This window comes from Peromyscus maniculatus, chromosome 2, assembly GCF_049852395.1.
Source record: "Peromyscus maniculatus bairdii isolate BWxNUB_F1_BW_parent chromosome 2, HU_Pman_BW_mat_3.1, whole genome shotgun sequence".
Taxonomy (NCBI): Eukaryota; Metazoa; Chordata; class Mammalia; order Rodentia; family Cricetidae; genus Peromyscus; species Peromyscus maniculatus.
In genome coordinates this window covers 27,053,332-27,066,274 of record NC_134853.1, presented here as the reverse complement: position 1 = coordinate 27,066,274, position 12,943 = coordinate 27,053,332, and the positions used below count along the sequence as shown (strand labels likewise).

The 12,943-nt window shown below is 37.8% G+C and overlaps 1 protein-coding gene across 2 annotated transcripts in view; it reads right to left on the bottom strand.

Annotated features, from left to right (window-relative positions):
• Slc26a7 (solute carrier family 26 member 7) overlaps positions 1 to 12,943 on the bottom strand; it is a 127,116-nt gene that overhangs the window by 99,414 nt on the left and 14,759 nt on the right. For both annotated transcript variants that reach the window (XM_076563870.1, XM_006983277.3), the window contains exon 2: positions 5,346 to 5,456. In XM_076563870.1, the coding sequence (XP_076419985.1) occupies positions 5,346 to 5,456 (111 nt within the window). The remainder of the gene's footprint in view (positions 1 to 5,345; positions 5,457 to 12,943) is intronic.

Genomic DNA, 12,943 nt, shown 5'->3' with positions numbered 1-12,943 from the left:
GAGGATTTGGAGGAGATCTGTGGTCTGCACTGTGGGTTTAGGACAATGTGGGGGTGTGGATCCCAATGGATTTGGAGTTAAATCTCACAACTATTTCCTCAATCTCTTTGTCCAGAAAAAGAGCACATTCTTCATCATTTGAGATTTTTATAAGGCTTAAATATCATATAAACATATCATAGTTAGCACCCAATGGCATATTGTCAGCACCCATTAAATGGCAACCACTGAGCTAAGTCTTAGTAAGACTGAGTTAATAATGTTCTGTTATGATTAGGCTCTCTTCTCTGAGAGATGATGGTATACAAATACATAGAAAAAATAAGTATTAGTCTCTCTGTGAGCTAGGTGGTTTTTGTTGTTGTTTTGAGACAGGGTTTCTCTGTGTAGCTTTAGAGCCTGCCCTGGAACTTGCTCTGTAAAACAAGCTGGCCTCTATCTTACAGAGTTCTGCCTGCCTGTGCCTCCTGAGTGCTTAGATTAAAGGCATTTGCCACCATCACCCAGTAGAGCTAGGTGTTCTTAATAAATCAATAGATATTAATTGTTTAAAAAGTGTACTTATCATGAAGAATTAAATGAAGACTATAACTAACAATAAAAGACAAGATTCTAGCACCCATATGGGTAACTCAAAGTAAAGAACATTCATCAGATAAGACATAATTTGCTGTGGGATGGTCTGTATGTCAAATTGCTCTGATTGGTCACTAAATAAAACAGATTGGCCAGTGGCCAGGCAGAAAGTTGGTGGGACAAGGAGAGAGGAGAATTCTGGGAAGCGGAAGGCTGAGGCAGAGAGACACTGCCAGCCTCTGCCATGACCAGCAGCATGTGAAGATGCCGGTAAGCCACCAGCCACGTGGCAAGGCATAGATTTATGGAAATGGATTAATTTAAGCTATAAGAACAGGTAGCAAGAAGCCTGCCACGGCCATACAGTTTGTATGCAATATAAGTCTCTGTGTTTACTTGGTTGGGTCTGAGCGGCTGTGGGACTGGCGGGTGACAAAGATTTGTCCTGACTGTGGGCCAGGCAGGAAAACTCTAGCTACAATAATTTACAGCAGATATCCTTGAGATCAAATGATAGAGTAAGTGCTCTTACACTTGGTCTTTGCTCTTTCAAAGCACAGACCAACACACTTTCTACCGAAGCCACATAACAGATAACCGCAGATTTCAAAAGAAAAACAAATGCATTAATTTTTTGGTTTAGGATTCGATTTCCTGGTATTTTATAAAAGATAGGAAGTTACTGAATAAAACAGAAGAAGCTATCTGAAAGGCTTTGTTGTGGGGGGAATGAGCCTCAGTCAGCCCAATTTTGAGATAAACAAAGAATAAGTTATGAACAAAATTAAGGCATATCTAAAGGTTGGAGACAGTGAGACATATTGACACATATTGTCTTAATCAATTTGGTTTCTATTAGGATCATACCCAGATTTATTTTTCTCTTTTCTAGTTTCAGGGATGAATCAGTTCATTTTTTTCCATGACTTCTGTGTGTCACATTATGTTTTACGCAATTTCATTTAAATATATTTTAAGTAATCATATTTTAAATTAATCATGAAAATTCAAATTGCTAAATAAACTAGCACATTCAACATCTTTACACTTTGGCTTCAGGAAGTAATTGATTTTCAAAGATATGTAAACTCAAGGCAACTGCACGTTCTTCCACTGAGCCTGCACAAGAATGAGCCTGTTAATGGCCAACCATGAATGGTTGGGGGTACTCAAGAGGCTTTGATGCCCTCCTCCTCCACTAGTGGCCATTGGTGAACTATGGGAATTGGGGGGTCAATGCCATCATTCGAACAACCATTGGTAAACCCTCTAAGTTCCAATGGAGAATTCCAAGCACACACTGATGGTTCCGATTATACATATTGCATCTTAAAGCAAAAACATGAATATTGAAAAAGGATTTGAAAAGAGGGTATGTTGAGGGGAGAAAAGGAGACAGTGAAGGATGGAAGGGCAAGAAGCAATCACACTCCTTGTTTACACGTATAAAAAAACTTAATTTTTAAAATCATTCTTGTATAATGTCTTATCCTGTTTAGTAATTTGGTATTGCATTCTGAACACCTAACTGGGAGGCTAAAATCCAAGATAAGATGCTTTTCTTTCACAAAAGTACATTGGTCTCTTAATAAAGTTTCAGAGTGTAACTCTCACACCTACACTACACTATGACCAAGTAAAAGAGAAATATGATTTGTATATTAAATATTTGTGGACATCTTGAGAGATTTAATGACCCTTATAAGTTAAAGTCACAGGAAGGTCCCAAAGTCATTTTTGTACTTCCCCTGTCATTTATATCAGGAGGGAAAGCATCATCTATTTTTTACCAGTATTGATGACTAATATTAACTTTCATCCAAAATAGGAAGATCTGGCAGGCTCTGAGAGGTATAAATTCAAAAATAAAAGGCCATCCACATTTACTGTACAGTAGAATGATTATGAAGTTTGCAAAGTGTGCATTTTGAAACATCTATAGCTATTGATAACTTATTGAATAACGTTTTAGTTACAGACTCCTACATAAATGGAAAATTTGAAACTATACAACCAGAAGAACATTTACAGTAATTACTTATGAAATACAATGGTTTATGTAATTATATATTTCAGTATTATCAAATAATGTATTTTTGTAATTTGTTTTGAGACAGGAGTTCACTGTGCAGCTCAAGCAGGGCTTGAATGTGTGGCATTTGGTAGATTCCTGCTGAAGCCTCCCGAGGGCTGGGATTAGAAGGTTAACTACCACACATGACGTTGACTTCTAGACTAATTATGGTCTATTGGGAAATTTCATTTCGCCTTTTTCTTTTGTCTTGTGTCAAACAGAAGAAATGTGTGTGAAGTCAATTTTAAAGCCCTTTGCTCTTTCTTGCCACAGACACACTTAAATGCTCTGTGACCGAATTAGAAGACAGAACAACTGAAAAGCAACAAGCTCTCTCTAATTCCAGCATTCCAGAGGCTGAGGTCAGAGGATCGTAAGTAAAACCCTGTTTTAAATAATAAGTAAATACTGAAGAAAATCATGTTTAATTCATTCTGTGCTTTTCTCCTTTTGTATTTATCTGGAAGAAAACTCTCATTCAATGAGTGTTCTAAAACATTTTGTTGCCAAGAACAAAAAGATAGTTTGGGTTACAGACTTGGCACATGTGAGGTATAAGTTGTATGTCTGTGACTTTAATATGTGCTGTCATAAGAAACTTTGTGAGATTTTTTTCTAATTCACCTGAAATTTATAAATAATACAAATTAATGTCCACTTTAAAGGATTGTGTTACGACAAGAACATGTAAATTTCTTGAAATATACACATTACTCTGAAACATATACATACATAACATGCACACATATGTACTAAAATATATATTTCGTATATAGTTGTATGACTCATAAAAGTAGAGATACATTTTGAGAATTCATTGTGGCCAATTTCACTGTTGTATGTATATCATAGAGCACTTATCCAAACTATATCAACTACAATGCCAAGTGTGACATAATATTATGAACCACAGTTTTATGTGATGTGTCATTTTGTTGACTGAAATATGTCATTATGTAAAGGCATGTGTGTGTGTGTGTGTGTGTGTGTGTGTGTGTGTGTGTGTGTATAAAACTTCTTGTGAAAATACCAGTTCTAATTCAGCATGTTAGGAATAGAAGCCAGTGTCCTTGTCCTTGCATACCTAACAAGCCCCCGCAGAATATTGTTTCACAGAGCACTTGTTAGGTGGCAAGTCTGTAATGATTGCTAACTTTTACTCTCTCACTCATAACAAAGTTTAGTGATATAAAAACCAAATTTACACAAGTACAAATTATTGTATGAAAAAAACATACCAATGTGCTGAGCAAAAGTATGACCTCCCAAGATTTCTATCCTAATCCTCTGAACCCAGAAATATGTATGCTCCATAGCAAGAAAAAATAAACATAGCAGGCGAAGTTAAGTTCACTAATGAGCTGGTTTTCAAATACAGTTATCCTGCAGTGTTTGGATATAGCCAGTGAAATCACAAGAGCTTGTAAGTACAGAAGATAGAGGCAAGGGAGTGGAGTCAGAGAGAGCTCTGAAGATGGCACCACTGGCCTTGGAAACTGCTGAAAGGTCAGGAGCCCAGGAATGCAGGAAACTTCTAGAAGACAGAACAGTCAGGAAGATGAGCATGCAGTGATTGCTTGTGTAGGGTCTGGAAGACTTATTCACAGCACTGACCTCCAGAACTATAGAATTACTTCCTCTGTTTCAAGCCACTTATTTCATGATAATTTGTGATAGTAATAAAGTAATACAATCAATAACAAACTGACCACAGAAGACAGATTGTAAACGTCACTCCTCAGAGGCTGAGATCTCACGCACAAATGAATAGCAATGTCTGCGGCTATTCCTATTGAATTACATTTTTGTTACTAGAATATTTAAGATTAAGGTGTCATTTTATAATAGGAAAACTCAATAAATGTTGCATTAATATAAGCAAGTGTTAAGTTAAACACAATATACTAAGTGTGTAGCTCTCACTAGTATAAGAAATGGGGGAGTGGTCATCTTATCATTTAAAAAGTAACATACAGAGTTTCAAAACTTTGTCCAGAGTCATGCAGGTGATAAACAACAAATGAGGCATGTGACTAGGTGTAGCTCACACAGAAGTGCAGCCCGTTCTACCACTGGAATAATCATGACCTGACCGTTCACCCTCTGTATTCATATTTGTGTTTTTTCAGAGGTGCAGAGTGAGGTAGGGTAAGATACATCAATTAAGTCAGGTGGTGATGGTGCACACCTTTAATCCCAGCACTCAGAAAGCAGAGGCAGGTGGATCTCTGAATTCAAGGCCAACCTGGTCAACAGAGTCCCAGGACAGCCAGGAATACACACAGAGAAATTCTATCTATAAAAAAAAAAAAAAAAAAAAAAAAAAAAACTAAACAAAAAGATACATCAGTTAAAGGGTCTGTAGAATCTACCTAGAAGAAGCTTAGATCATTTAGTTCAAGAACCAAAGAAATACACTCAAAATATTTTTCAATATTTGAACTAAATTTTATAGTCTTTGTTTTCTTTCAAATTTTTACATTCTCTTATTCCATTGTAAATTCATCAGTGCTTCTAGCTTCAGTTTCTTTAATAACACAGAATATGGCAACAAATCATAGTGTGTATCTGATAAATAAACTTACATATATCAGCAGGGTAGAATGGCTTTGAAAAGTTAATCAGGAGCTAATAATCACCTTGAGTCCCTTTTGTTAGTTCTATAAGAAGCTTAAGCATAGACAGTAATTATTACCTGTGGCAACATGGCGTCCCATTCCAAATATGGCATAAATGATGGCTGGAAACAGAGATCCATATAAACCAAAGACTGGATGTACAGATGAAAGAATAGCGAAGGACAGCCCTGTAAAGAAGTCCAGAGTAGTTAGGACCATCTCATGTCCCCAAGATAGACAATAAAACAGTGGCTGATGTGTATAAAGCCAAAATGAATATTTTAATTATTCTACGTATCAGCAAAACAAGTACTAGCATTATTGTACTAATCACAGATACATTGCTCATCCATTCATATGCATATTTCAATTCTCAAGACTGCATGTTTTGGCACCCCTGCTTTTTCCCTTAACTGCAGAGATGTCTAGAAGGAAACAGAAGTGTGGAGAACCTTCTTAGTGAAAGTTTCCATGATAATGTCAAAGATGAACATCTCTAAGCACACTCAGATTTCAGAAGCATTTGCACATGTCATTTTATTGTGCAGTAGCATCTGTGCAGTGCACAAGAACAGTAGTTTTACCACTGGACACAGAAGAAGCCTGAAGTGGAATGGGGTCTGAGCCTGGGGCACAGCTATAACCTAAAGCTAGCAGGGGAACTACCTGGGTAGGCAAGTTATGAGTGAGCATAGCAACAGGGTCAAGACAGAATCCTCCCCACTTTCCACTGACTGAACCCTAGACCGTATGTCAACTATAGGTTCTTAGAGTGGCAAAGAACTTGATTTTGCTTATTCCATGAGTGCATAAACTATAACTCACAATGATTCATCTTTACTTTTCACGGATACTACTGCCTACACAGTTTGTGTTACATCTGCATAGAAAATTTTCCTATAGTTGTCTCAGTGACCATTGATGGCTTTAATATTACCAATACATGAATTAAGACAAGTTCACTAAGATTTCCTGTCTGCAGCTGTTCTTGCCATTAAAGACTTACCAGGGCAGCTTTTGAGAGTCCATTTGAGTTTAATGCTTCACATTTAACTGGACAATAATGATTATGCTCTGATTAAAATATGTGGAAGTTTTACCCATGTTTCCTTTTTAAATCTTGTTTATTGGTAATGGAATCCCTAAGTCTAGTGAAAATAAATTAAAATTTATTACACAAGAGTCAGCAGCAGAAACTGCACTGTTTAATAAAAACAGTGGGGTGGGATACAATCAGGACTGGTGGGAAGGGATGTGTTCCGACGCAGTTTTGGAACCCGGGTTGGCATTGGAAAGCTAAGGGCCCCCACCCCTAACAACCAGCCCCTCTTAGTAACTTTCATGTAAATTACTTTGTAAGAAGCACTGTGTTTGCATCAACCCTGTGGAGGGCTTGAAAATAACTGCCATTCATTTTTTTCAGAGTATGTTTTAGTCATCCACTTTCACCAGAACCAGCGAGGAAGGCTGTAGGTAGCACAGTATTTGCCTAGCAAAGCTCTGAGTTCAGTCTCTGTGGTGGTGGTGGGAGGACAGAATATAAACTAGACAAATTTTGTCACATATTTGCATTCATAGAAGCTTAAATGCTCAAAAAATAAAGAAAGCTATCAACTAGTTGGAGGTATTTTAAAATTAACAGTATTGTTTGTCTTTTCTCTGCATTCACAAAAAAATGGTGCTCATTAAAGATATGAGCAGAGTTGCAACTCCCTAATGCTATTACCTAGAAAAATATTGTTACTAATGCTTATAGATACTCTATATTACTTAATCTTTGGTAAGAGTAAAAGTAACACAATGAAAGTCTTAGGATATGGAAAAAAAAGAATCTAAAAAGGTGGTGTGGAAGAAAAGAAAGAAAAATAAGACAGATGGACAGATACACAGCTAGAAGACAAACAGAGAGACAATAGATAGATTAGATAGATAGATAGTAGACAGGTATACTATGGGTTGGTGGAAGGATAAATAGACGATGGTGATAATAAAGATATAGATAGATAGATAGATAGATAGATAGATAGATAGATAGATAGATAGATAGATAAAACTTAAAGACATTCTAATTCTGGTTATTTTTATATCTCAAAAACCATGTATTGGCAGTGTGAAATATGTGAAATCATATAAGGCTGATGCTATCACAAAAATGGTTCCTAGAAGGCCTTAAAACATGCAACTCTTATGGAGACATGTTTTGTAAGTATAGTAATGATCCATCAGAGATCCAGCAGAAAATACTCCAGTACTAGACTCCAGGAGGTCAGCCCTTGGGAACCCTATCAGCCTCTTGAGAAGCCCTGGAGGTTAAATGGAATGCTCTCTATCTGCTGTCTTCCTCTTCAGTCCAGCATGCACAGAGAAGAGTTTTCCTGACTGCCCTTGCCTGCTGGCCCAGAAGGACTTGAGAACTGATAGGCAGCCCAGTCTTTGCCTCTGCTTTTACAATAACCCCTTAGGCTGAGATGACCACAAAGTGACTCAATCTCCATTGGTAAGAAAGAGAACCAGTTATCAGATAGAAAGTGATTTCTACACTTAGGAGCTACACTTTTCCTTCAGTTTCAGAGCTGTTCCTTTGACACCAGCATAAGGCAGGAAAGGCTGTATCCAGATTGAGTAATTTGGGACTGAGGACAGGTATTAGGATTATACCCAAAAAGCCATTCTATTAGAGGCCATACATTTTAATGTCTGTAGATATTCATTTAGTGACCCCACATTATAATTGAAAGGTCAAGCACCTAGAACTCAGAAGCGCAACTTTGTTCTCCTCTGGTATTATAGTATGTTTTATAAGTTTTGGCAGTTGGTTCTAATTAACTAAATACAGCCCTAAAAACTACAGCTAAAACAGCTCACTCACAATGGAATGTACTATCCCCAGACTGTTGATCCTTACGACAACACCTTTAGTTATCATCATGGGTTGAGTCATGTCCCTCATATAAGTAAGTCCCAACCTTCAACTCCTCAGAGTGCTGAAGAAATACTGAGACTATGATGATTACAGACACTTACTTTAATGTTTTATTGTAATGTGGGTAGGGGCTAACTCAATTCAAATGGTACCATTTTAGAGAAGGTCTTGTGAAGAGCAAGAAGAGTACACCCAAACACCAGGTGAAGACAGAAGAAGAAATTGGGGTATTGTTTCTTTTCGGCAAAAATTACTAGCAAGTGTGGCAAAACACCAGAAGTAAGGGGAGAAGTGTGGGGTCTATTTTTCCTCGGGCTTTCAGAAGGATTCAGTCCCACTGACACCTACATGTGAAACTTTGAGACTCCAAGACCATAAGACAGAGATTTTAGATGCTTTCCATCCGTTCTGTGATACTTTGCGGTGGCAGCCCTGTGAAAGATCCACAATGTCACTGTTGAGAGGGAGACAAAAGCTGGAGGCGGTTGGTAGTGGGAACTCAACCTCACATTCTGAGCGAAGTCAAAATACTTGTTCTTGATTAAATACTAAATATCGGCCGGGCGTGGTGGCGCACGCCTTTAATCCCAGCACTTGGGAGGCAGAGGCAGGCGGATCTTTGTGAGTTCGAGGCCAGCCTGGGCTACCAAGTGAGCTCCAGGAAAGGCGCAAAGCTACACAGAGAAACCCTGTCTCGTAAAAACCAAAAAAAAAAAAAAAAAAAAAAAAAAAAATACTAAATATCGAAACCTTCAGATTTCTAACTCATAACTCATGAATCCTTGTAAAGTCATTTAAACTTTGTTTTTTGAGTAAGTGTGGAAAGGTTATGAGGCTAAGTGTAAAAAACAGTCCTTAGAATGTTTGTGTGATCAGTGCTTAGACAGAAAAGATGAAACCTCATTCCACCTCTAACATGTGATGCCATAATTAGAACTGTGTGCTCAGGACTCAGCATGTGGAACTTGAAAGAAATGTAAGCCAAAGTGGATCCACAATTACTTGGAACAGTAGCCAGTACATGAAAGCTTTGAGGACTTGAGTTTCCACCTAAGTAACAATGTTTCACTGTCTTTAGTTAAACAGCACTGTTGTTAGTCTTCCTGATTTCTAGTACCTAAGAAAGAAATGGCAGCAGCCCATCAGGAACCCTGAATGACCAGCTCACAGAACCCTTACAGCTGCTGTTCTCCTATTCACCCTCACTGAATCTGACCTGAGTTTCCACTGCAACATCATTGTGTGTGTGATTAGAAATGTGTAACCAGGCAACCTAAGAGATTTGAGATTTTTATTTTAAAATCAAAGTTGTTAACTTTAACTTAACAACCTACACCACTTGATAGATTATAATACTAGTCAAACAATAATCATTTCTGTAAAGATAGTTTATATTAAAGTAAAAGCTAGCCAATGGCCAAAGCTTACTTGTTTCTTATAAAAACCTGGAATTTGGGAGGTGGTAGACTGACTTAATCAGCATCGGAAGTATTTTGAATTAATGTAGAACTCATCGTGAAGCCAAGGATTTGGAAGGATTTCTACCGGCACTGGAAGGCTAAACGTCCCCTACCAACCAGCACTTTAGCACAAACAACTTGTAAAAAGTATTTCACTGAGCCTATGAATGAATGGATGGATGATACATAGATAGATAGATAGATAGATAGATAGATAGATAGATAGATAGATAGATAGACAGACAGACAGACAGACAGATGATACTCTCATTCCAAGAAATGAAGGCTAAATTCTGTGTGTGAGAGAGTTTGGGATATGGAGAAAATTCAACAATGGCACACAAAGAAAAGACATAAAGACTCCATCCTATGCTGCATATCATACTCCAGTTGCCTTTTCAGTGAGGTTGGAAGGACACTGAAAAGTGAAGAAGGGTGAGCCTGAGGAGCGTCCTCCTTCAGAATTAGGAAGTAGGGACAACTATCTCATGGACTAGGAGGCAGTGTGTAAGCTGGTTTTCCTCTGCCTCTGCCCTTTCATTTCCTTTCTCCCTTCTCTGTCTTCCAAACCTTTTTCTACTCTCTTTTCACATATTCCATATTTGCTTTGAATTGGGGCTGAGTAAAAACATATGGAGTATCTTAACATTGAGACAGTTGAAGGTGAGGATCTGGAGCCACTACAGCTACACAGATCATTTCCTTTTCCATACCAGTCTTGAGGTGCTTTTATGTACACAGCAACTAATTATCTTCATATTTGTTTATTATTTTTGTATGGAAGTAAGCAATGCGCATATGTGTACATGGAGGTCAGACGTGGATATTGGTGCTGTCTTCCATCTTTTTCTACCTCAATTTTTGAGACAGTGCTTCTCACTGGGACCTGGAGCTTCCTGATTTGTTACTTCTATTCTGCCTCTGGAATTATAAGCCCACACTAAAACATGGGTGCTAGGGATTGAACTGAGAACCTCATGCTTGAATGGAAGCAGTTTACTGACTGAGCTATCTCCTGTTTGTTTGTTGAGACAGGGTATCTCAACATTGCTCTGGCTATTCTGAAAAGTCACTATGTAGACCATGCTGGCCACGATTTCACAGAGATTCACCTGCCTCTGACTCTCAAGCATTGGATGTGCTTTCACTTAAGTGCCCCTAAATTCTTTCTTAATTGTGCTACATCATATTGTAATTCTATAGTGTATAGTGAGAAATGCCCAACTGATATATTAACCTCACATATGTGGTTTATTATTCAATATTATGTACTTCGTTAGATAACTAAACATTAAGACATATAACAAATGATTGGCTCCTAAGAAGGGAAAATATCTACATTGATTATTGAGTGAAAAATAATACAATGGGCAAAGTATGAGAAGAAAAGGGTTAAAGAGTGAGATTGGGATCATTTTACCCAGAAGAAAAATGTTCAAAACAGAATCTTAGCAAATAGTTTCTTTGGTTCATGGGATAGAAAGTTGTTTAGTATGTTCCTGTGATGTGGAAACTGGTATTTCAGATGACACAGGGTCTGATGTATGAAAGCAATTGTTATGATCATATCTGTGATTCTGGAGGACAGAAGTTGGAACCTTCAGGACCTCCTTAACCTCAACTTCCTCAGTACTGACTACGGAAAAAAAAAAAATCCAAGCCAGGAGGCTGCATCCTCAGTCCATAGACATATCCCATAGGTAGTCAACTTCATTCTCTTTGGTGTTCCATGAGACACAGCCAACCAAAGGAGAGAGAAAACTTGTCTCTCATTTAAAGTTAGTGATGCCATTGTTTGAGGAGAAAGAGGATTAACAGAAATGGTGGATTCCTGGGAAAGCGGCTGTCTCACAGATCTGTTGTGAATATAATCCAGAAGGCCTGCCCGATCCCGTAGACCTGGACAGGAGCTTCAGCAGTGCTTAGAGCTCCCACTGGAGAAACTGAAAAAGACTGATGCTAATATCTCTACAGCCTGGACTAAGCCGGCAAAGAAGCTACTATTCCTTCCATGGCTTCTTGGTTGTTCCTCCTTGAGGACATCCAGACTCTGACCAGAACTAACTTATGGGCTTTCAGAGTGGCCCAAGGATGAAGAGCAGATAAATATGAATGAGAGCTCACTGCACCTGAAGGAAATGATGGACTCAGATGTGAGTCCACGTGAGAAGTTGAAAGAGAATAATGTTGTATAAACTTTTCCTTAATTTATAACTTTAAATTTTTATTATATGTACATAAATCAGGGGGGATACATGCCAAAGGAAAAAATGGAGGTGAAAGGACACCTTATGAGCATCTAGTCTCTCCCTCTACCATGTGAGTCCTAGAGATTGAACTCAGGTCATCAGGCTTAGAGGCAAGTACCTTTAGGCATTGCACTGTCTCATTGGCCTTCAATCTATAAGTTTTTAAAAAATGAGCAGGGAGGAATATATTGGAGGTTTTGGAGGGAAGAAAGCCATAGGGTAAATGATGTAATTATATTATAATCTCAAAAATAAAAAATATATTTAAAAAATGCAGTGAGAACTTCAAAGAGACATGTTAAAAATAGTAACAAATGTACAACTTTTAATGTTAAAAAAATAATAAAAAGCTTTTAACAGGAATGCTTTATATCCCAGAAGCAATTATTGTTAATATTGTGTTTAGAAAGATACAGTCTCTAACTAGCCAGGCCAGGGTCACTTCTTGTCCTTGATGGCAGATAACATTGGCTGACAGTAACCAGTGCCCAAAAGTGGAAGAGGAATGGGTACCCACAGTGGCAGTAAAATGAAAATAAGTGGATAAGAAATAATGCCATAGACATGTGCAACTTCATATAAAGGCCTGGGTGCCAATATGTAACACTAAGGACTAAAGTAATTTGGGGAATGACTAAACAAGAATTGGCTGAATATGCACCACTATAGAGATGACTAGATTTATTTGGTACAATTATACTATGAAATAATTTACAGCTGTTATGCTTGAGTTGAAACTACTGCCATTAATCTGGAGGCAGAATCTGTGATGTGGTATGACACATGCCAGAAAGTTTTGGGATTACATGACTGGCATGGCAATTTTATGTGAAAATCAAAGAGGAGGCTAGTGTTTTTATACATCTATGAGGTAAGATCTCTTTGCCTTGTATTTTGAGTTTATAAACCCAATACTATTTAAACATTTTCAGTGAAGACTGCAAAGTGTTCTTACTATCATCCTGAATTTTATGAAAGGTATTAGGAGATGAATTTTCTCCAAAAGAATGTTTGCTTTTTGCCTTTTTCAGAGCTTGCGATAG